This window comes from Sycon ciliatum, chromosome 4 (genome assembly GCF_964019385.1).
Source record: "Sycon ciliatum chromosome 4, ocSycCili1.1, whole genome shotgun sequence".
NCBI classification, from domain to species: Eukaryota; Metazoa; Porifera; class Calcarea; order Leucosolenida; family Sycettidae; genus Sycon; species Sycon ciliatum.
The window spans coordinates 20,939,809-20,964,344 of record NC_088646.1 but is presented as its reverse complement, the minus strand read 5'-3'; the positions used below and the strand labels follow the sequence as shown (position 1 = coordinate 20,964,344).

Here is a 24,536-nt window from a genome sequence, read left to right as displayed (position 1 = left end):
CGAGCCCCTGTTGTTGAACCAGAAGAAAAAAATCTGCCTGTTTTGTGGCACGCTGAAACAAATTGGCGAGCTGTACAACCAAGCAGGCGACATCTCAACTCGTGACAGTGGAAGCAGACAAGAAGCGGAACACTGCTGCCACACGACAAGATCAAAGGATTATGGCAGCAATCAGTTCAGCGAATCTGATCGCTAGAGAGGTACACTCCCATAAGTCTTGCTATCGTTCATGCACTTATGCAGAGACTCTCGTTAGTATTGTAGCAAGCAGACAAAAGACGCACATTGCTGACCTCACTGCCTCATCGAATTCCTCTGAGGATGATTTCTTCTCTGCTGTAGGCAGTGGACTACTTGATGACTGTGTTCAGAGGTGAAGCCAGGATAGTGATCAAGGTGATTTCCACGACGTTCCCACACAAAAGTGCATGTCTTCATTTTGGTCCTTTCATGTCGGCCGATATTTATATATTTTGTTATTACACAGACAGAAGAACGTGCAGTTGCTGTTTCGTAACTCTGAGTTTCATGAACTGAATCAATCCGATCAGACGAACATTGATACTGACCTGGGCCTGAGAGTGCTACTAAAATTATACCGTGAATGAGGCAAGCCCAGTGTAACAATTACCAGGCCTGTGGGACTGCCCTATTCAAAATTTAATAATAATAATAATAATAAATATCTTCACTAGTTTGAGGGAAAGAGACAAACGGGAAGAGTCTGAAGAAAAAATTGACTGTCACCACCAGGACTCGAACCAGGGACCCTCGCTTGTAGCTAGCGATGCTCATAATAATAATGTGATATGTGGCAGGATATGGAGTGTGTGAGAAAGTGTTAGTTATCTGTGCATTATTACGCGATGTTCCGAGTCGTGGAATCAGGTGACAAAACATACTCCATATCGCGCTACATATCACATGGCAATTAGTCCGCAGGGCTTGCCACATTCATAGCAGTACTCTCAGGGCAGGGTCAGTATCAATCTTCGTCTGATGATCGATTTAGTTCGTGAAACTTAGAGTTACGAAACCGCAACTGCTCGTTCTTCTGTCTGTGTATTCCGCTCTTTGCCTTCGGCAAATTGAGCCGTCTACGGCCAGTGGATGAACGTCACATGGTATATTTTGTTATCATGAACACCGCCCTATGGGAGAAACATGTGGAGAACATGACGGCATAAAACAAGACATTCAAGGCGGATGATGCACATTATAAGGATGATGTGCCGCACTGTGTACCGTACTAACCATTCCAGAATGGCCAATCATCAGACAAAATAGTCGAGTGCAAGTAAGAACAAGTAAGTCCGAACAGGGATGGCTACAGTATGCGATGTGTAGAGTTATGGTCAGCGCGTTATGGTCTTTCTTGAACCAGCTGCAAACCAAGATCGAATTCGTTTTTGGGGGGGGGGGGGGTGTGCTTTGGCACCCCAAACACCCCTTCGTATGCCCCTGGTGTGGTCGTGTCCGTTGCGGAAGTACAGTTAAAAATAGTTCATTCCCTTTGTTGACCATACCTGGCATTTGGGTCACAATATACACAGAGGTTAAATATCAGCATTGTCTAATATTTTGCGGAACTATTTCCCTAGTTCGAAACAATGTTGATGCCGCATTTCTTTATGTTTAGGTGCTGACACACACACACGGCATTTTCAGCCACTCAGCCACTGCATTGCTGTAAACCATTACGTTGACTTGCACTTGAAAGTTGAAGTAAATGCACTCCTTCTAAGGCCGACTCCGGTGTGCTTGGCACGGTTTTTCTCATATCAGTCTTTATACACGTAATTAATTAACTCGTCTCATCTGGTTTCCTTTGTGTATTTTGTGGTCACATGTAATTCTAGAACATTTAATTATTAGTATTATTGCTTTGAACTCATCCGTTATGCGATAGTGTGGTTGTAGGTGCACACTGCAAGGTACAGTACATGACATGACAATTGTGTTGCATGTTGTTTCATACTGTGCAGTACTATCTCTCCTCTCTACATGCCTATACTTCATCCAAATTCTGTACAATTTCGTATGCTGGGTCTCCTCAGCCTCTGTGGCTCAAATACAGTTCACAAACATCGCTATGATGCTTGCAATAGCCTCAAAATTCAAATTCATGATACAGTTGCCATGGCAACGCGTAGAAAAACAATTGTCGCGATTTGGTCAACAAAGCCCCAACACAGCTAATCAAGAGACACATGCCTGGAAAGCCCTGCTGTTGCTCTTTCATTTGGTCATGTCAAACCTTGGTGCCCTTTCGTGGCGAACGAAAAGTCACAATTCTGCACCCTGGACTGCGGACTACGAATGGAAGCCTCTTCATTCGTGGCACGCTCCGAATCCGTCAGGTACACATTTATTTGGGTAGGTACACATGTTTTGCAAGGTACACATTTTTCCCTTGATTCCATGATCCATGCACGTGTGCGTGTAAAAACCCGTACGCCAAGCTACCGGCGCCCGCGGCCGTATTCGTAGTTGCCATGCACATTTGCATGACGACTTGCGAAACCTGAAATCTGTTTTCAACGAAACGATTACGAGCCGAATCAAACTTTCGTTTCGCATTCGTTTCGTAGCAAATGCGAAAGGTCCCTAGTACCGAGTACCGGAGACGAGTAGACTGTAGAGTCTACCTGGTCAACTATTGACTACTGTCCTGAGTTTACTGACAGTCTGTACTGTCTACAGACTACACAGTCTACAGTTTACTGAAGTAACGTTCAAGTTAGTTGAATACAAACTGTTCTCTCTCCCCTTCACAACCCAGTGCCAGTGGACTTGTAGATTGAATAATGAACGCACACTACTTGTAGAACATGAACATAACATGAATGTAAACTTGCTGAACGATACAAATTTCTTTTTAGGATTAGCGCAGCTCAAGTAAATTAGTTGTCTACTGGTTCACATTTCCAATGTACATGTATACCGTACTGGCAATATATGTTGCCGCAGTGAGGCCATGAAGCGTTACATTGGCACATGTTTGCCGCACGCAGGGCGTTACATGCAAAGTCGCACAGGAGCCGTTACACAGGTTTCTATATTGCCGCAGTCCTTTTTTTTGCTATTGCCGCATCACTTTTTTGCTATTGCCGCATCATTTTTTTGCTATTGCCGCATCATTTTTTTGCAAACTGCAATGAAAAGATCGCCGCACCCCGCCGGACGCGCGTTACGAACTCGACGAAAATTTGTCGCACTAGCCTGGTCGCGCGTTACGCCGCACCCCCCCCCCTGCGTTACGCGGCAACATATATTGCCAGTACGGTACTCAACTGGTTACATTATCTACATGTACCTACAGTGCTGCTCAATGAAATCCGATCAAACGCCGTCAATGCCACGCCGGGCGCGTGTGCAGCCCCAGATCTGCGAGTGTGAACACTGGGATTTGAAGTGGTGCAGGGCGCACTTGACTCATGTGATCGGATTCAGTTAAGATGAGCAGGGTCATCCACATCCTAGGAAAAGCGAGGCATCAGAGGATACGGCTAGAGTATAGTACGACTACACCACAGCAGCAGCACTCCAAAAAAATGTACTTCGAAGTAAGATAGCTGAAAACTGTCACCTGCACGAAGTGGTAGCAACAAATAGCATCACGCATATTCTGCCTCCCTGGTCTGTGCCACAAACTTCAGACAGTCCGTGCCTCCTGATCACATGTTCACATCGCAGCTCGACCTGATCCCACGCTCCACAAGGACGTGTGTAATCTGTGCCAAGCCGAAGCCAATGAAGCCATGCACCCACTCTTTCCTCAGCAAGTACATGCACATGTATTATTCTTCAACCAAGGATCTATAAAATTAATACTTGAGTAGTATGATATTGACTACATGTCGAATATTTGAATATTTGAAAGTCCATAGGTCTGCAGCATCAAACCATTTGCAGCACAAACTCAGTGAGAGCCATACTAGGCTATTGACGCCGTATGCACCCCATACTCTAGAGCTCTGGGGTCAACCAGTAAGAACTGAACACCAAGCTGCGGGCTCACAGTATTATACCGAAATCACCAAAATAGGATAGTTGGCTAGTGTAACGTTACCTGCTGTCAAAGTCAACAGATCCATGCATGGAGACCTCCACCACACGTCATGGTGAGCTAATGGAAACTTATACAACTACATTAGGATCACTGTCCTAACTAAGCAAGACAATAAAAAGGCATCAAGCCAAGTAAACGGACCACTGGTATTGGTCTCACTAAAGAATTAAGTCATATTATTCATGTTATTCATGTTCATGAGCTATTGTTTCATGCTATGTTGTACACATCGAAGTAAGGTACTTCAGTATTATGACATCATGAATGAAACAAGAACATTGTCTCTCCCATAACCACAGGATGGTCTAGTAATCCTGGCCACCACTACGCTGATAAACAGAAAGAGTAGAACCAGGACATGAGCTAACTAGAAAGCAGCAGTACTCACTGAAGTGATTCCGCCGCAGTGCATCCGGCATCCATAGTGACATCACTTGTGTAGAGTGGTGGTAAATGCTGAGGCGGCTGCTGTTCCACGGATTTCGGTCGTGCATAGGACATATCAGGCTGTCCGGCTTCAGCAATGAGTCTGTCAAGATTCAGCCGACGCCGGTGGTTCATATAAAAGTTGCGGCACTGCTGGACATTCTTGTGCTCGAGCAGCGCCGCCATGGCGTTGAAGTCCTTACCATGCGTGCGAAGTGCTTCCAGAGCGATGGCGACCTCCTCTTCACACCATCGGTTGGATTTGCGGATGTCTTGTTGACGGGGCTCTTCACCGTCGCCACCCGGTGGTAAGCATAGCTGACCCTCCTGGCGACGGAGTTCTTCCTTGCTGCGCTGGATGTGGCGCCGAACTTCAGCCACGTCGGATCTCAGCTGCTCAGTGGCATGTGTGTTTGAACGTGGTGTAGTGGCGACTTCCATGAGCGTTGCTGCGTCGAGGTGAAGGCCGCGCGGCAGTCGAGTCTGTTTACGCGTCGGCGGTGGGGGCGGCGGGCCAAATGTTCTCGACTGCTGGTCCCTGACTGCATGTCTATCTGGAGAACGACCTCCTGCGGTGTTGCTGATACAGCTACCATCACTCTCTGTTCCACTTTCCACTAGTTCACAGTACCGAACACGGCTGGATCTTGCTCGCCTTGCACGGCGTTCCAGTGTGCTTACTGCCGATGGTCCCTTCTTCCAGTTGTAATAATACCGAATTAGCGAGCCAATGTCCTTTTCTGGCATGATCTCGTGAATCCTACGGAAGCATTTGCCGTGCATTGCAAATGCCTCCTCGAACACTAGCTGGTCCTCTGTAGCAGCCATTTCATCGGGGAAAGGGACGAAATTCGCCATATCTCTGAAAGCTGCCTCTACATTGAAGTTGTGCCAGTGAAGCATCCCAAGGGCTTGGTCAGCAGAATAGGAATAGGTTGTCCTGGCTTTGGTAATATAGTCTTCCACAGTTTTCTCACTGAGGCTGCATAGTTCAGGTTTCCAGAGAGGGCCACCACCACAACAAACTTCGTTGATATCCTCTCGGTAGCCAGCTTCCGGTGCAGGTCCACTGAAGGCTGGCAGCTCAGCCTGATACTCTTCACCCACACGTGAACTTGGCTCGCACGAAAGGGACTCTTCTGCCTCCGAGCCTGACTCAGACTGGGACCAAGTGTTTGAGTTGGGTCTGGTATAGTACAACATCCTCACAGTATTACTCAACAGAACGATCTTCTTCTCACTGACCGAATAGTTAAAGCTGAATCGTTGGGAATCATGTATACCGGTATTTATGTACTGCTGGCTTGCCGGCAAGGGAACGTTTCGACAAGCAAATAACTATACTAGTATAGCCTTATAGGAAATGAAACTCCCACTCGCAATTACAGCTGTGTGGTCGACCCACAATGAGGACGACAACGACGTTACGTCGACGGAATTCCCCGGAACTCAAACTCAAAGTCACAAAATAATTGCCAAATAAGTCAAAACGGAAAGCAGTCAGCGTTTCTTGTACACCACTGTGGCACTGAGTACATAAACACTCGTAGTACACAGCGACATACCTGGCCTGGATGTCTACGTAGCTACGTGAGTACAACAACACGTAATTACGTATACGTAACATTAACAAAATCTACCTGTATCAGGGGGTCGTAAAATTCCTACTCCCTGATTTTGTGTTACAGTTCAGACAGCAGAACACCAAAAACGATGAAGACTTGATCGATTTGAATAGAAACTCCAGGAGCTTTCATCAAAATCAGGGACAACTCCCGCATTCCTTCCACCTACCTTGTCGAAAGTAACAAGAACTCAAACAAAACTCTTGTAGCTAGATCATGAACGATGATGTAACTGTCTGCACTGCAGCTGCAGCCCAGTGAATATGCGTAGACTCCTCTATGCATATCTCACTCTCACACTCAGCGGAAAGCAAGTATGACTGTGATGTTCAAAGAAATACACTGCTTGAGTTGTGTACAATGATAATCTCCATGGCTTTTGACCATGTTTGACATGTTGCTGACTCTGGTCCTGGCAGAAAGTAGCTCAGAACAAGTATTAGTTGTTTCCCTCTGACTCATTTCGTTCATGGTCAACAGCCAACTGGAATTGGCGTTTTTTCATTTTATGCTGAGAACTATTGTAGAACTACTCCTGTTCCATGCGAGCTCCATCAATATCCTGAAGTCTGTTCGAGGACGGTCTGTTGTGCTTTGTGTTGCCAGCTGCCTTGGCTGTGTAACTAAGGCACAATGGCCGAAGTTGACCCGGAAACACTGCTGGAATGGCTGAGCATGGGCCAGGGAGATGAGCGCGACATGCAGCTCATTGCTCTAGAACAGCTTTGCATGATACTGCTGATGGCTGATAACGTGGACAGAGTATTTGAAATGTAAGACATTTGCCTCCACTTGAATTGCATACTGTGAAAGAAATGTGCTTTGATTGCCTTTGGCAGTGAGCTAATAGGAAAGCTTCCCAATTTCCAGCCTGCCCAACTCTGTAGCTACATTTATGTCCATGGATGTCAACATGTGTACTAGTATTCATTCAAGCACCTTGCAATAGAATTCGTTGAAGTGTCCATTGTGCTACATTTGTTAGTGCATGTAGTAGTGTGTTGGGAGTTTTCAGTGTGTCTGCAGTAAGTGTATGAGAGTGCTTTTGACACAAGTAGTTTTTGCTGACGACAACCACCTGGGGAGGAAGCTATAGAGTATGAAGTTAGGGGTCTGCATGAGAATTGCTTTGTCCATGGCTCGTCCATTTAAGTGCACTTTATTATCGTTAAAATTCTAGTCGGAGACAAAAAACAATTACCGAAAGAACTACAACGTAATATCCACAGCCAGTAAGCACTGATCCGCCGCGACAAAATGTCCCCCCTGCAGAATTTGTCAGTGGCTACTTCTGGTAAGGGGAGTAAAGGAGAAGGAAGCAGTTCAGTCATAGAAACTATGCAAGTAATTAGTTGTCAATGCAGAAATAAAGCGGGAGTATTTTCAGCAGTGGTTTTCGTACAGTCCGCTTAGGAGCTGCATCTGCGCCTTGATCCTAGAGGGTGGTAGCGTTCCTGTAGATGCGGAAAACTCAGCCTCCAGCCGAGTCTCACGCGAACCGTGAATCATTTTTGTTTGTACAGTTGAATCCATATTTCCATCAAGTACACGCACTGCATTGTTCAGCGGTGATTTAATCTCGTCGTGAAACCATTCAACCAAAACCTGACTAAATTAAATGCCTGCCAAACTTTGTGGGGTGTTACTTGAGATTCTTATTATGTTGGTATTGCTGTTTATTCATTTTGCTGTACAGGTGCCCGCCTCGTACCTTCTTACCTGCTCTGTGCCGCATCCTGACGGACGAGACCGCCCCAGAGAACATTGTGGAGGTGACGTCCCGAGCTATCACGTTCTACCTGGATGTGTCGGCGGACTGTGCACGGCGCGTGGTGGCCCACGAGGGCGCAGTGTCTTCGCTGTGTACCCGCCTCGACATGGTCGACGTCAGTTCGCGCGTTAGCCGCGACCTGGCTGAACAAAACGTCAAGGTAAGGGTGCAAGGACTTGCGTGTGTAATCGCAGCACACAGATATGTACCTACAGTAGACCCTATGTCTCTCAACCAGGGATGCCTCCACGTTTTGTCCATGCATGTATTTGTTCAGCCCCAACTGTTGCCAATAAATTTGTACCAATACATTGTGTATTCATAACAAGTCCCTAAACAGGACAGGTATGTCTGGTCCAGTGGGGTGTTGTACGTAATAGTTAGCTTACACTGCACTTGCTCTATGAACTAACACCTGGCTCACTGTAGGCAATGGTCATACAGAAAACAAGCCAAGTTTTAGTTTGCCCACCAACTGCTATGGCGTTTGTTAGTAAATGCATGTAGCTTGATCAGAGTTTTGTGCCCGCGCTAGTGTTTAAGTTTGAATAATAGCATACCTTTGGTATCAGTACTTGGTATTCGGTCCTCTAATTCCGTTGTCTATTTGTAATACTTGTTTTTCTGGTGTGTCCTTCTGGTAGGTTCTGGAACTGCTGGTGAGCCGAGATAACAGCGCGGTGTACGAGGCTGGCGGTCTGATGTGTGTACTGACGTTCATCAGTGCCCACGGCAACGTGCTGCACCGCGACACGCTGCACAGCTGCATGTCGGTGGTGGTGCGCCTCTGCTCGCGCCTAGACCCCGCCGACAGCACGGTGCCGACTGTCGTCCAGGCGCTATCCGACCTGCTGCAGCATGCCGATCAGCAGGTAGGGCGGCGCATTGCTTGCTGCAGGTGTGCTCTAGAGTGTGTATTGTGTGAATTTGTGCCAAGACTGTTACACGCAGATGTCGCAGCGATACTGTAGTTATTACAAGGGAGAGCTACCGACTGCGGCGATGGCATATGTGGAAGGCTAATGGCTGTGGCTGTGCTACAGACAGACCGTACAGTAACACGTTTAAATATTGCTTCTGAAGACGCTGCCATCAAGCCAGGCTGAGAGCAAAGGGCTTCCCTTTCAACTGTCCATAGTTTTTGTTTTGATTTGGCTGGGACTGTGTGTGTGTGTGTGTGTGTGTGTGTGTGCGTGTGTGCGTGTGTGCGTGTGTGCGTGTGTGTGTGTGTACGTGTGTCCCATATGGTGCAGTGGTATGTGCAGCGATTTCCAATCGAGAGGTTGCGGGTTCGATTCCCGACGATTATGGTCACACACGTCTTTCTTCTCTTTCTCAGACTTCTCCTGACTTTTCTTTCATTCTCCTGGGTGGTTACCAACAGCCAGTGCATGCCGGAGTATGTGGTGTGATGTGTGTGCGGAAAAAAAAATGAAAAAAGACCAAAAAGTAGGGATTCACTGGCCAGAAAAAACCACTTCATAGCTGTGTGGTGTAGACCAGGCTGAATAGTGGCGGTCAATTCTTCAGCCTTGCAAGTTGTTGAATGGTGCAATCCCAGCACAAGCTGCTATGGCTTCTGCTGTAGCATCGCTATCATCGCCTTCGACGATGGGCGTCCAATGGTCCAATGGTGTATATGTGTGCATGCACATGTGTGTGTGTGTGTGTGTGTGTGTGTGTACGCACGTGTGTGTGTGTGTGTGTTTGTGTGTGTGTGTGTGTGTGTGTGTGTGTGTGCGTGTGTGTGTGTGTGCGTGTGTGTGTGTGTGTGTGTGTGTGTGTGTGTGTGTGTGCATGTATGTGTGTGTGTGTGTGTGTGTGTGTGTGTGTGTGTGTGTGCATGTATGTATGTGTGTGTATGTATGTGCGTGTGTGTGTGTGTGTGTGTGTGTGTACATGTGCATGTGTGTGTGAAATAGAGAAAGAGTATGTGTATGTGACATGGTATGTAGCATGTTCTGAACTTACACTAAGTGGCTGTCCGTATTTCCGAGACAAAAAATTGCGGTTTCTCCTCGTATGCCTGACGAGCACAGACGCGTGCTGACCTTTGTGTCGATATTTTTCGAAAGCAGATACGTTTCAAATTTTCTTCTTTCCTGGAATGTTCTACTTTCTTGTACAGGTCAAGGACGGTGCCCTACGTTGTTTTGCCACAATGGCAGAGCGGTATGTTCGCCGTAACGTCGACCCACTGCCGTTAAGCGCATGTGGCCTGATCAACGAGCTGCTCAGAAGGTTGAATAGCGTGTCAGCTCGTTCCTCACAGTCCACTAGTGTGTCCTCCTCCAAGGAAAGTGAAGCAGCCAGCCAGCCCGAGTCTCTCACCTCTGTTTCACTGTCCATTGGCCTTCTGGCCACTCTCTGCCGGGCTTCGGCATCCATTACTCACGTAAGCTGCGTGCCATATGTCTTTGGTCTTCGGTCTTTCGTATGGCTTCACCTGATTTGAGCATTGAAATCGATGTGTTACTTGCTTGCTGTAGCAGAGCTGTGGAATGTTTGTGAACTTGTCGTAATTGATTACTGCAGTTCTGTTGACGGAGAAATTAGCCTTGAATAGAACTAATTGTGAGCTCATAACAAGCCAACACCAGTAACTAGTTGCCTCCATAGCGTTATCTCGTAACCATCACCAGTGGAAGTTTGTCGCATAGTGAGAAGTAACCGGTGCTGCCTACAACCAGCCATTAAACTGTGTTTCAGTGGTACATGCGAGAACGAAAGAAAAGAGGGCTTTTTCATTTTCTTTTCTCTCGCATCCTACTGAAAACATTTCCAAGCACACACACACACACACGCACACACACACACACTCTCTCTCTCTCTCTCTCTCTCTCTCTCTCTCTCTCTCTCTCTCTCTCTCTCTCTCTCTCTCTCTCTCTCTCTCTCTCTCTCTCTCTCTCTCTCTCTCTCTCTCTCTCGTGACCTCTCTCTCTCTCGTGACCTCCCTCTTTTCTGATTATACAACTGGTTTAGTTACTCCTCACTGTGTGTATAATGGTCACGGAAAACCTTATGGAAGCTACACGTCGTGCATTTATCCTTTGCATCATGAGCTCGAGATCAATTCTTTTCGTTGCTATTATTTTTACAACTTACCTCCTCGCCGGGTATTAGAGAGACTGCTTGGATTTAGGTGTGGTTTGAGCGTCTCAGCTACACAAGCCTAGTGCATACGCGTTAGTGCTAGTGGCCTGATAGATTGTTACTGTGTTTGCTGTTCATTGGTACAGGATCTTCTGCGCTCTGACTTGATTGATTCAATAGAGGCTGCACTGAAGGGAGAGGAAAGGTGAGCACGCTTTATCTTACACTGTATTCACCGACTCTGAACACTTTTGACAGCTTGGGTTGGTCACACTCGCTCTGCCATGGCACTGAAGACAGTGTTGTGATAATTTTTTCTATTTTAAAGTTCCTATTGCTTCTAGCTATCTGTGCGCTGTGCAGCAGATGAGTGATGAGTACGCTGTCTAGCATCTTTCCAGTGTCTGTTTTGCACGCTGTGTCTTGTCATGACGCACTCATTAATGTCTCCACGACCAGTATTGGTTATGGAAATTAATGTCAACAAACAATGATCACCCGTATACTGTTTTACTACTCGTTTCATGCACTGTATGGTTATGGAAACATGTACATGTACGTGCATTCAAGTTTCCTCAATTCTGTCCATGTGCATCGCGCTGCAGCTGTGCTTCTGAGGTGGCCCGCTTTGTCAATCTGCTGCTCGTGATCATCTTCAATGGGCGCCGTGCGTTGCCAAAAGGTTCGGGCCACTTGCCTCAGTTCCCCAGCCTACACCGTGCCAGCATCTCTGGCTCAGAGCGCAATCACTTCCAGGTCATTGACGGTATCCGCAGCAAGGACACATCAGGCCTGGTCGAAGCTATCGAAGCAGGTATGAGAATATGTTCATGACGGCGTGTTGTTGTTTTGTGTGTGTGGAGCGGGTGTAGATTGTGTTCAGCAGATGTTCCATGGCAGGGGCGTCCCAGGGCAGTGTGGTGTGGTACGTGCGTGCGTGTGTGCGTGCATGTGTGCACGTGCGTGTGCGTGGGGTACGACTGTCATCACATGAGCGATCAAGAGTTGAAGGTGACGTAGCTGCAGCGATTGGGGCCGTCAGGCTCGTTGCACATACCACATGATTGGCCACTACTCCAGCTCTGCAAAATGAGCTGTCGGTGCAATGACCTAGCTAATGCACGAGCATAGCGAGGTTCCTGAGATTTTAGCTCTCTTGCATATCAGTATTATTTAGCTATTGCAAGTACAGTAAAAACCTGCGCCCCCTGGTTTTAGCAACCACCTGCTTTTCAAGACCGTTTTTCCATGCACGGACAGTTCTACACAGAAACTGCACCGGATACAGCGACCAGCTGCGTTGCGCGACCAACGACCAGCTGCGTTGCGCGGTCAGCGACCGACTTTTAGTGTACCAAGTGCCATATTTTACCTGCATACGGCAACCGAAACTAGCCAAAAGTGCAGTACTGGCTGGCAGACATGACTGAAACAGGGTTAAAGTGGGCTCAGACACTAGGGCATGCAGTCAAAAGAAGTACTAGTAACAAAACAGTGACAGTGCAGGGTGCGCTGCATGCACTTGAGTGAGTTTTGAAACTCATGGGTGCTTTGCCTGCACGAAAGTGTTCTATGCTCCACACCCTGTCAATATGAGTACATGGATGTACATTGTACATGTACATGACATATGCACATGATCTGATATGCCGCGAAAGTATGGGACCTGGTTCTAAAGACCACCTGGCTTCAGCGACCATGAATGCATACGTGTACATGTGTGTGTGTGTACGTGTGTGTGTGTGTACGTGTGTGTGTGTGTGTGTGTGTGTACGTGTGTGTGTGGGTGTGTGTGTGTGTGTGTGTGTATGTGTGTGTATGTGTGTGCACATGCATGTGTGCACATGCGTGTGTGCGTGCGCGTATATGTGCTCATGCATATCTTTTGCTTGCCTCTCGACAGGTTTTGATGTGAACTTCATGGATGGTGTGGGGCAGACTTTACTAAACTGGGCTGCAGCGTTTGGCACTCCTGAGATGGTAATATGCACTGGTGCATGGCCATACATTGTACATGTACAGTGTACAGTTTGAACTCTTACTTAGACTGTACTCACCTCGCCAATGTAGCTCTTATTGCCTTTCGTTTTTTCAACTGGCAGGCTACCAGGCTGGCATGAATACACTGTGTTTTCGATTTACAGTTTATCGGCTTTTGAATTGATTACAGTGTGTTCGTATCTCTAACGTTGCTCTGGTTTTTGCCATTGCTTCTCGTAAGGTGGAATACCTGTGTGAAAGAGGTGCGGATGTGAATCGTGGTCAGCGCTCATCATCCCTGCATTATGCAGCTTGCTTCGGACGCCCGCAGATTGCAAAGGTGTGTACTGCTTGCTTGCTTGCTTGCTTCGCTGCTGCTGCCACTACAGACTTGCGTTAACGCAGATTCGTGATTTGTATGGCTCTGCAAAACCAAACAGGTTTTCTGTGTTGCTTCTCCTGCGATGTGTTGTCCATTGGCACTGTGTTCAATGTATAATACATAGAAAATCCAGCTGTCGAAACATCCATCGGTTGATAAGCATAGTTCTGTTGGTGAATGTCTCGCACTGTTGAGCTACAGCAGGTCCTGTAACATCCTGGTTTGTTTACATGTTTTGCTTGCATGTGTGTAGTGTTTGCTGGGGTACGGAGCGAATCCGAACCTCAAGGACGACGACAACAAAACGCCCCTTGATAAAGCTCGCGAGCGATCAGATCCAGGCCACCAGGAGGTCGTACGCATTCTTGAGAGTCCTGGTATGTATCCAATACACTATGCATAATAGTATTCACTGGTGCTGCTGTATTTATGTGTGGTTTCTCCGCATGTGTTCTTTTGTTGTTGTTGTTGGGCCGGCTGGAGTGTGGAAGAGTCAGGATAACTACTTTTTAGAGCATTACGGTGGAAACCTAATAGCAGTGTCTCCACTCCATGCTATACAGAAAGCCGGTCCTGTCAGCCCATGATCTAGACCGGTGGGGACGCATGTTGAAGCGTGAATTAGGTCCTTGGGTAGCCATTTTCTTATACGCAAGTCACCCCACAGTACAGTGGTTGCTGTCCTGTCCTGTCCTGAACATTGCTGTAAGACGGTCACATGTCGTTGCTATCTAAATGGCTTCATGTAGTCTTGCGAGGTGTTGCACTGGTCCAGTGGGATGTATTCGTTTGTGCAAACATCCATTGTGCACCATGTATGTGTGTGTGTGCGTGCGTGTGCGTGTGCATGTGTGTGTGTGTGTGTGTGTGTGTGTGTGTGTGTGTGTGTGCACGCATGTGTGTGTGTGTGTGTGTGTGTGTGTGTGTATGTAAACATGTGTCCGTGTGTGTGCGTGTGTGTGTGTGTGTGTTTGTACACGCGTGTCCGTGTGTGCGTGTGCGTGTGCGTGTGTGTGTGTGTGTGTGTGTGTGTGCGTGCGTGTGTGAATGCGTTCGTGTGCGTGTGTGCATGTGTGCATGTGTTCGTGTGCTTGTGTGTGTGTGTGATTTCTCTTTCAGGTGAGTACATGGTGAGTGCCGACATCCTGGACACGGATGAGGATGTGGAACATGAAGACGTTGATGAGGATGAAGAGGGTGAATTTGACGATGGTGGCGAAGATGAGTGCGACGAGGATGAAGACGCAAGCATAGGAGATCAAGATCTAAGACGACGTCCACGAGGCATTGAAGAACCTGTCGACATCCCCTGGCCTCGTAAAGCTATTGAGACCGAGAGTCAGCCAGCAGATGGTGCCAGTTTCCCCAAGGACGGTGACCTGCATCTAGTGTCACCATCCTCGTCACTTCAACCACCGCCTGCGTCTCAGCCAAGTGCCGGCGAAGAGGACGGCGAAGAGAGAGTTGCCAGCGACGCTGATCCTGAAGTCGGCCCGTTGTACCTGCGACGTCTGCTGCCCGTCTTCTCTGGAGCTGCCCAGTCATCACTGTATGCATCTGTGCGGTAAGTTAGTGCACAGTCACACCGACCTAGAGTCAACTGCTGCGGCTACAGCAGCCAATTGTTTGCGGAGTCGTCCTTGCCGGCAGGTGCAGTGTTACGATGTTATTGCAGTGGCGGATCCAGGAGGGGTTCCAGGGGTTCCGCGGAACCCCCTAAATTTCGTAAATGTACTGCTGGCACCAAATACGCGTGTCCATGTGCATGTATCAGATATTCAGTTTTGACTATACGGTACTGGAACCCCCCTGTAGAGATCGCTGGACCCGCCGCTGTATTGTGCAACTGTAGCACACCGTGTGTAGTAGGCTGTAATGCATGATGGTGTGCTGTACCCAGAGCCGATTGCTAGTAGGCATTTCATCAGCCTCTGCTGTAAATGCTCTACAGTACTACAGTGCTGGCCAGAGAAATCCAACCTCATGAATAAAGTAGCGCAGTGTTCGAGTACACAAACCAGTACGTGTAGTGCTAGAGCTGCGTAGCGCCCGGCAACGCTATTTTATTCATGAGGTTGGATTCCTTTGGCCATTACTGCAGTATATCCTGCCGGATCTTCTCAGCATGATCCAATACTCACACGGTCATACCTTTTCTTGCGCTTGTGTCTGCGTAATCTTATGACCATTGAAATCATTACCGTTGCGTTGGCCGTCTTACAATTTCAGACATTCTGCAATGTTGTCCATGTTTTATTGTTTTTACATTCTAATTTGCAGGTTAGCTTGGTGTTTTCTTGAAATTTTAGCTTTGCAACACCCTTTGGGATGCTGTGTGATGCACTTCAGTCATGTGATAATTCTCGCTTCTTCCCGGTGTTCATGCAGGAAACTCAGCGTGACTGTCCTCCGACAAATGGTGCACTGTGCACCGTCCGAGCTGCTCACTACCGTCTTATCAGAGGGCAATGCAAGCAGTCTGATGTCTGAGGTAGTAGCAGCAGCCCTGACGTCAGAGGTAAGCACCGCGGCAATTTATTTCTCGTTTTTCAATTATTAGTTATTATGGTTTGTTATTCAGAAAGTCTGAACAGTGCTGATCGGGTTATAGTACGCAACAGACCATAAGGCGAGGCCGAGTACGCATTTCGAAGAATACTATTGGTAGTGCTCCTGCCAACAACCATTTTACACCTGATAGGGTCCCGCCGTTATGACCATGAGCCACGAGTCGAATGTACTCTGTAACCTACCGGCCGAAAAGTGGTTCTTATGATCGTGTAAACCGGTACCCTACCAACCGCAAAATGGTTCTTGGCAGAGGCACTGCTAATACCCTTCAACATGCGTCCTGATTCTGTAGGAAGTGTGCACTTCACTGTCACAAACCGTATTGCAAAACGTGGTACACTTCTCCACTGTGTGTGTGTGGGGGGGGGGGGGGGGGTATGGATGTGTGGCATTATGTATCAGTAGATATTACCTATCATGATACATTTACGTTTGTCTCTCTTCACACAGGAGGACGATGACATCGTCTGGCTTGTAGTTCAGCTTCTGCGTGACGCTGTGTCGAAAGCGCCCTCACTGCTAGCAGAAGATCTGGCACGGCTTGGTGTTCCTGTTCAGCTCCAGTCGCTCGCTGGTGAAGACGAGCCGAAGCAAGATGAGGCAGCGGCGGCGGCTGCCGCAGCTGCCAACAAAGAACCCGCTCCGGTACGTTCAGCTTGTAGCTTGCTCGAAGTTCGTGTGTGTTATGTGTCCCTGAACTGTGTTTCACACTGTTAGTTTACTGCTATGACTGTGTGCTTGTCTGAATCTGGAATGTCTTTTTGTTTCTTACGGCAAGGTTTTGCTTAGCAGTTTTCATTTTTATTTTCGGCACAGCAAACATAAGCAGAGTACCCAATGCACACCTAGCAGTTCTTGTTTTGGGGAGTACCCTTCATCATCGTGTGTGTGTGTGTGTGTGTGTGTGTGTGCGCGCGCGTGTGTGTGTGTGTGTGTGTGTGTGTGTGTGTGCGCGCATGTGTGTGTGTGTGTGTGTGTGTGCACGCGTGTGTGTGTGCGCGCGCGCATGTTTGTGTGTATGTGTGTGTTCGTGTGTGTGTGTGCACGTGTGGGCGTGTGTGCTGCTACTGGCTGTGTGTGCTGCTACCGGCTGTGTGTCTGTTTCCAGGACGGTCCCGATGCCACCAGCATCAAGAACGGCGTCGTGTATAGCTGGCGCCAGTGGCGGCTTGTGACAAACCGCGAGAGTGCATTCCTGTGGTGCGACTACTGCATTGTTGAGCTGAGCCGGGGCAGTAACGGCTGGTTCCGTTACATGTTTGAAAACCGAATGGCCACAATGTACTCGAGCGGTACGCCAGAAGTCAGCAGCGATGTGCTAGGTAAGACTGTGTGCTGCCATTGTCTGCATAACCGTTGCTGTTGCTGGTGCTGGTGCTGGTGCTGGTGGTGCTCTTGAACTGTCTGCATCACCAGTGCTGGTGGTGGTGGTGGTGGTGTGCTCTTGAAGTGTGCACGCCATGCAGGTCACTATTGGTCTGCAGTTGGGCATTGCCACCGGCTACTACATCATACATGTAGCTCTGCGCACATGTACACGATTGTAACACTGCTACTGTACATGCACACAACAATGCTATTGTACATAATTATACATGCAACACTGCTATTGCACATGCACAACACTGCTATTGCACATGCACAACACTGCTATTGCACATGCATATACAACACTGCTATTGCACATGCATATACAACACTGCTATTATTATTATTATTATTATTATGCACTTACGCGTCAATGTCAGCGGTGGTAAACCGCCCACAAATTCGCACGTGCTGAATGGACTTGGGAATTGGGAAATGAAAAAATAAAAATAAAAAGAGCAACGACAACAGAAATAGAAATACAATACAAGACGTACCTGCTAAGGGGCACATGACAGCATTGCTCAGATTGAACAGAGGACGCAGACACAGGATAAAGGGCATTGTCGACTCCGTTTTGAGAATAATCCAGTAAAATGGTGGCAGGTGGATGCAGATCCACGCACTACGTTAAGAGAGGAATTTTGTTGGTACACTCAAACGCCTCTTATCCGGACGCCTCAGATACGGGCACGTCTCTCTACCGGGCACCTTCAGCTTGAGCTCCTATAGCACAAATGCTTCGAATTTGGGAGTTTTGAACTTTTTTTTCCGTATGTGGAAGTGCTTATTTTTCATTGCCAACCTATGTAATTCACACACTTTTATCAATCGGTTCCTTTTGTATCCTGAACACATGCAATATGTTCAAAATAAACTTCTTCACAAATGATACGATACATAGTAGCTGAGTTATCCTGAGATACGGACAAATCTGAGATACGGACAGTGCCCGGTCCCAAGGTGCCCGGATAAGAGACGTCCGAGTGTATTTAAAAAAGATGTTAATTATTATTACTGCAGCAGTTATGAAAAGCAGTACTGTGATATTTCGGAGCAATATTATTTGGTTTTAGTCGTAGACGCCACTATTGGACTTGCAGACGTCCTTGCAAAGGTCCTTCCACTCCCCTCTGCCCTGTGCAATCTCCCGGAGGGAGAGGAGATCAGACAACGTCTTGAGTCCCCTCCGCCCCACTCTCTGCAGGTCACGGGATAGCACGATAGGCAGTCGTTCTTGGCCGTCCCCTCCACACTGTTTCCTTCACCTGGTAATAGTTAATCATAGCCGCCACAGCAGGACATCCGTCAGGCATGCGCAGTATATGGCCAAAGAGTCTCCATCTGGCTAGGCGAACAAAGTTAGATATCGGTTGTGCGTTGCACCTCTTGTAGAGAGCAGCATTGCTTATTGTTTGTGGCCACCTAATACCGATGAGACTACGCAACTGCCTGCGGTGAAACGAATCCAGTTGGGCCTCGGCCACTGAAGTGGGTGCCCAGGTGCCGCTGTTGTACAGTAAGACTGGCATCACGAATGCGTTGTACAGCCTCAGTCTCAATTCCTCACGCACTAATGTTCTCCGCTTCCAAAGACTGTACATTGCTCTGTAGGACGCTGTGGCGAGCTGTTTTCGCCTGGTGATGTCTTCGTCGTCACCAATCAGAGAACCTAACTTTTTCGTCATTCTCCATTCTTCCGAGACTCGATCCTGCTGCCGGGTGAGTTTTGTGTGTTCGGTCTTCTCTGCGTTGACATGGAGATTCCATTGCCCGAGAACTGTTGCGGCAAGAGGTTCAAGCTGAGCTAGCCAAGCAGATGAGGTACTGACAAAATCGGTGTCGTCCGCGTAGATGATGTCGATTGGTAGAGTGCTATCTGCAGGAGAGCGAGGTGGGGCTGTGGCGAGGACATCGCGCAGTGCTGCGTCTAGATAGACTACACTGCTATTGCACATGCATATACAACACTGCTATTGCACATGCACAACACTGCTATTGCACATGCATATACAACACTGCTATTGCACATGCACAACACTGCTATTGTACATGCATATACAACACTGCTATTGCACATGCACAACATTGCTATTGCACATGCATATACAACACTGCTATTGCACATGCACAACACTGCTATTGTACATGCACAACACTGCTATTGTACATGCATATACAACACCAACACTGCTATTGTACTTGTATGTGTAACACTGCTATTACTTGTATGTGTAACACTGCTATTCTACATGCACCTTACATTCTCTAATGCCCACCATCACCTATGCCACCTAATCCAATTCTGGGAGTCTTACTGCACTCTTTAGAAGAATCACACTCTGCAATGAAAGTTTCTAGCTTGTTTGTTCAGTTTCTTCAACTTAGTGTAGTGTGTTCGATTTGTGGGGTTAGCTTTTGAGATTGGTTGTATTCCTTGGGAGAAACTTGTATTTGCAAAAGAATACACGCACAGATGGAATTCTTCATCCTTGTCCCATGCACTGAGGCCGAGTAAGGTAGACGTCCTGATCACAGTCTGTGTCTTGTTGGGTTTTTCCCGCTTCAGCTCGCCAGGAAACCATCACCAAACTGCAGTCAGCACGCGGCCCAGCCTCTCTAGCCCCGCGGCCGATTTTAACATCGCCGGGTGCGACGAAGCTGAAGATCGGCAGCTGGCAGTTCAGCTCTGCACTGACTGGCACCCTAAGCATTCACAACGCCGACGGTCCACAGGTCAGTTGTGCTCTCAGCCAGCAATCACAGCACGCATGCACGCTTGTGTGTGTGGGTATGCGTTGGTGTGCGAGTGTGAGAATATTATATTCTTGCTCTTAGGCAACTATACTGTCAGTAAGAGCCCATAGCTCTCAACTTGTATCCGGCAAAGTAGCTCAGCTGACCACCACAAAAAGTAATACAATTTCATGAGTTGACTATGGGCGCCTGCCTGGCCTGGCCTGGCCTTCCTGCAAGGTTTGTTTGTTTTTATTTTTCTTCACCAGATACACCGGCGTTTCTGCCTTCTCATCTAACCGTATGGCTAGACTCTCAATAAATGATCAAGAAAGGTATCACCCGGTTTAGGGAGGTGTCTGGATATGCTAGGTCCTGTATAAGACAGGCTTTGCTGTACCCCCTATTTACATGCTGTCCAACCTGTTTTTGGGGTATGTAGGTGACGCTACTATCCGAGGATCGGAACGGCTTTGTGTTCGAGTCCAAGCGGGGATCAAGCCATTCTTTCACCCATGACAAGCCACTGGGTAAGTTGAAATAGAATCAACAATGATTTATGGAAGCAAACTTCATAAAAAGAACTCTGGATAAGGCAAACAAACTTGTTCAGTCCCTTGAAGTTCGTCCTAAAGAGGTTAGCCGGAATGTAACTGCAGCAGACAATGTATGTACATGTATATTCATATGCATGGTTTTACAGCTCTGGTGATTCTACCGTAGTGACGCGCATATAAGAGCATGTGCCTGTACCCGGGCACACGCGCACCCTCACAAATAAACGGATGGGCTTATAAGTGAACCTACATGCAGTCCATCCCGCGACAAACAGACACCACAAAAACACCATATTCACATGCATGTACATGTAGTTCAATGTGCATTGCGGTATTGCACTATGCATAATTATGCATGGATCCGGTACACTAGCAACTCAAGCGCATGCACCTATGCGTGAGACAAAACGACCCGCAAAAAATAGCAAATAACGCAAAAACTCACTCATAAGCGCATGGGCCTTTATGTGCGTCACTACGGTATGTGTATTTTATGGATGTGTAAGGCCGACAGTAAGCGGCTGCCTCGATGTGACACGCCCCTGTACTTGTACATACTGTACAGCTTTGCAAACCTTAGCGAGGAAGTTTGGCAAGAACCAGGAATCAACCAAGGACAAAGTAAGTGCCTGCTACTCACTGACGTTACTCCTCATTGTCTCTGTAACCAACTGCCATCATATCCACCATCCTCTTACCTAGCCTACAGCCTACAGGGGCTGTCCATGGATTTTGAAGAGTTTTAAATTCACAACTTTATAGTGGCGGAGTAATCTGGGAAAAACTATATTTTCTCAGCATTGAAAGTGTTTCGCTGTATTAGAGGGACTATTTCGTAGATTGTTGGGAATGGTGTTGTGTTTAGATAAACTCTCCAGTGATTGTTGGGAATGGTGTTGTGTTTAGATAAACTCTCCAGTGATTGTTGGGAATGGTGTTGTGTTTAGATAAACTCTCCAGTGATTGTTGGGAATGGTGTTGTGTTTAGATAAACTCTCCAGTGATTGTTGGGAATGGTGTTGTGTTTAGATAAACTCTCCAGTGATTGTTGGGAATGGTGTTGTGTTTAGATAAACTCTCCAGTGATTGTTGGGAATGGTGTTGTGTTTAGATAAACTCTCCAGTGATTGTTGGGAATGGTGTTGTGTTTAGATAAACTCTCCAGTGATTGTTGGGAATGGTGTTGTGTTTAGATAAACTCTCCAGTGATTGTTGGGAATGGTGTTGTGTTTAGATAAACTCTCCAGTGATTGTTGGGAATGGTGTTGTGTTTAGATAAACTCTCCAGTGATTGTTGGGAATGGTGTTGTGTTTAGATAAACTCTCCAGTGATTGTTGGGAATGGTGTTGTGTTTAGATAAACTCTCCAGTGATTGTTGGGAATGGTGTTGTGTTTAGATAAACTCTCCAGTGATTGTTGGGAATGGTGTTGTGTTTAGATAAACTCTCCAGTGATTGTTGGGAATGGTGTTGTGTTTAGATAAACTCTCCAGTGATTGTTGGGAATGGTGTTGTGTTTAGATAAACTCTCCAGTGATTGTTGGGAATGGTGTTGTGTTTAGATAAACTCTCCAGTGATTGTTGGGAATGGTGTTGTGTTTAGATAAACTCTCCAGTGCAAGTGTTCATGTATACTGTTAGTTATGGCTGGATGGTTATACCTGCGTGTCGTTTTTGTGAACTTGTTCTTCTTCCTCAGATAAAGGCAGCCGCACGCGAGATTCTGGAAAAGCACTTGACTGACAGTCACGAGACACGTGCTGTTGTCACGCAGCTTGGCAAGGTGGTGCGTGACTTCCGCTTTGGCTTGGAGTTGCATGCCGGAATGAACCCTGTGAGTGCTCCGTCGGAAGTTGGTTTGTGTTGGTTTCGGTCGCTCTGCGCGTTCAGGGCCTGGAGGTGTACTGTTGCCACCTGTATGTGTTTTGGACATTGTTTTTGTACATGTACTTGCAAGTACTCGCAGCCCGTTGACTCCAAGAGTGTGTGCGGTTGGTTAGTGCTGCTTTGAGAGCCAATCTGAGCCGCATCTACTTAGGAGAAACCAGTGGCTTTCGCTCCCTAATTTGGAAGTTCTTTTGCAGAATCTGCTTCGACTTGGTACTTTTGAATTTTTTTTATAACAATAACAACTCGTAGCACATCACCAAAACTCCACTACTCGGCCAGGTTTTGGTCAGATTTGGACGTAGAACTGTAAAGGAATGCGATACCTCTGCTAGGATCTAAGTGAGTAAGTGCCCATTGTGACGGTCATGCTTTAGTTACTACCTGCTGATGCCTTAGTTGTCTTCAATGTTTGCCGTATCACCGACTTCTCTTGTTTCTTTGATGTTCGCCACGCACTTGTTGCTTGTGCTTGCAGACTCCTCTCGTTTCGCCGGTCTCGGAAGGCGCCAGCACGGCCGCCACCCCTACGTCGCCCGCACCGTTCCCATCCCTGTCTACTCGCTCTGCAAGTGCTGCTGGCAGCTACGCAGGCAACGACTGGCAGGAGTGCCTGAGCACGGCGTTCAAAGAGCTGTCCGAAGTGCTCAGCGACGAGAAAGGAGTGTCTGGCTTCGAAGTGGACAGCTCCGGCTTGATCGGAATTCTGCTTGATCTACTGCAGTGTGTGAGTATTGGTTGTGTTTGGTAGACCGATAATCCAATGTGCTTGCTCTCATTTTCGTTTTATCTTGTGACAGGCTTGGACATTTCGGGCATTATCTAGTAGAAAATAGGCTAGTAGAAACCCTACAAGTACAAGGAGACTGCTTCCACCAGGACAGCTGTTAACATGAGACCGATTACACCAGGACACCTGTTTACATCCAGGCATCTCTTTCCGCTAGTATTGATACAGTCGTCCCTCTCTAATCCTGCACCTTTTGCAACGGCATTTTCTGCTGGATAAACAAGGGTGCTGAATTATCAAATCCTGCCCTCCAACCCGGCCCACCTGTTAACATACATGTTTGTGTCATACGTCAAAACATAGGGATTTTCTGTGTCAATCCAAGTACTTTGTGGAATGCATGTCTTCAACATACACTTGGGAATATCCTATGCACTGGCATAGGATATTCCCAAGTGTATGTTACATGTGTTGTGTATGTTACAAGGCTCCCTGACGGTATGCGATGTACAACTGCTGGATTCGAAAATCGAATTATGTACAGTTTGAGTGATTTGTTGCAGAAAATCGCTGCTGGAGGCGGAATTCAAGTGCCGGATTAAAGCGTAGAAAATGAACTGAAAAAATCCGTTTTGCCAGAAAGTGTGCTGGTTTGCAAGGGTGCTGGATAAACAAGTGCCGGATTATAGAGGGACGACTGTACCGTATTTTCTCTACTAAAAGCCCAGGTCTCCAATAATAGCCCAGTCTCCAATAATGACCCGGGGCGAGGGTTATTTGGAATAATAAGAGCACAGTCTCTAATAGTAGCGCGGGCCACCATTGGGGTATGCAACAAGTATATTGACTGCATATAGAGTAGCAGTCCAGCATGCCAAGCACGTGTTTGTAAGGACTTTGGTCGGTCTACTACTTCCTTCCTGGCACCCATGCTATTGACTATTGTGAAACATCAGTTTGACAATATTCCTGAGTTTAAAAGTTAAAAACTCGGTCTTGATATCATCAGTTTATGCCTATATAGACTGGAGTTGGCTTGATAGTGGAGCATTAAAAAAAAGCACAGTCTCCGATAATTGCACAGTCTCTAATACTAGTAATAGTAGCACGGGTAGATCTGTCCCTGAAATAAAATAAAAAGCCGGGCTCTTGTTAGAGAAAATACTGTATGCTCTGTTCAGTTTGCGAATTCTACTTTTTACTGGTACTAACAGTGGACATGGTGTGTGTATGTGTGTGTGTGTGTGTGTGTGTGTGTGTGTGTGCGTGCGTGTGTGTGCGCGCGTGTGTGCTCGTGTGTGCTCGTGTCTGTGTGCTCTACTTTTCAGCCTGAGAAAG

General features: G+C 47.2%; 2 protein-coding genes across 2 annotated transcripts in view; one reads left to right on the top strand and one right to left on the bottom strand.

Annotated features, from left to right (window-relative positions):
• Positions 1 to 3,786: 3,786 nt before the first annotated feature.
• On the bottom strand, positions 3,787 to 5,916 carry LOC135814963 (REST corepressor 1-like). The gene has a single exon (XM_065328168.1). It carries the CDS (start codon positions 5,699 to 5,701, stop codon positions 4,457 to 4,459), a length of 1,245 nt encoding a protein of 414 aa, XP_065184240.1. The 5' UTR covers positions 5,702 to 5,916; the 3' UTR covers positions 3,787 to 4,456.
• Positions 5,917 to 6,500: 584 nt separating this feature from the next.
• The window catches only part of LOC135813458 (E3 ubiquitin-protein ligase HECTD1-like), a 38,542-nt gene continuing 20,506 nt past the window's right edge, over positions 6,501 to 24,536 (top strand). Inside the window, exons 1-19 of the mRNA XM_065326551.1 lie at positions 6,501 to 6,896; positions 7,820 to 8,054; positions 8,539 to 8,766; positions 10,023 to 10,289; positions 11,134 to 11,192; positions 11,593 to 11,801; positions 12,891 to 12,967; positions 13,209 to 13,307; positions 13,603 to 13,726; positions 14,469 to 14,913; positions 15,738 to 15,867; positions 16,371 to 16,565; positions 17,029 to 17,242; positions 19,858 to 20,024; positions 20,467 to 20,554; positions 21,147 to 21,202; positions 22,281 to 22,415; positions 22,947 to 23,195; positions 24,527 to 24,536. The exon at positions 24,527 to 24,536 is cut by the window's right edge and continues 70 nt beyond it. Of these exons, the coding sequence (XP_065182623.1) occupies positions 6,757 to 6,896; positions 7,820 to 8,054; positions 8,539 to 8,766; positions 10,023 to 10,289; positions 11,134 to 11,192; positions 11,593 to 11,801; positions 12,891 to 12,967; positions 13,209 to 13,307; positions 13,603 to 13,726; positions 14,469 to 14,913; positions 15,738 to 15,867; positions 16,371 to 16,565; positions 17,029 to 17,242; positions 19,858 to 20,024; positions 20,467 to 20,554; positions 21,147 to 21,202; positions 22,281 to 22,415; positions 22,947 to 23,195; positions 24,527 to 24,536 (3,127 nt within the window). The 5' untranslated portion in view covers positions 6,501 to 6,756. The remainder of the gene's footprint in view (positions 6,897 to 7,819; positions 8,055 to 8,538; positions 8,767 to 10,022; positions 10,290 to 11,133; positions 11,193 to 11,592; positions 11,802 to 12,890; positions 12,968 to 13,208; positions 13,308 to 13,602; positions 13,727 to 14,468; positions 14,914 to 15,737; positions 15,868 to 16,370; positions 16,566 to 17,028; positions 17,243 to 19,857; positions 20,025 to 20,466; positions 20,555 to 21,146; positions 21,203 to 22,280; positions 22,416 to 22,946; positions 23,196 to 24,526) is intronic.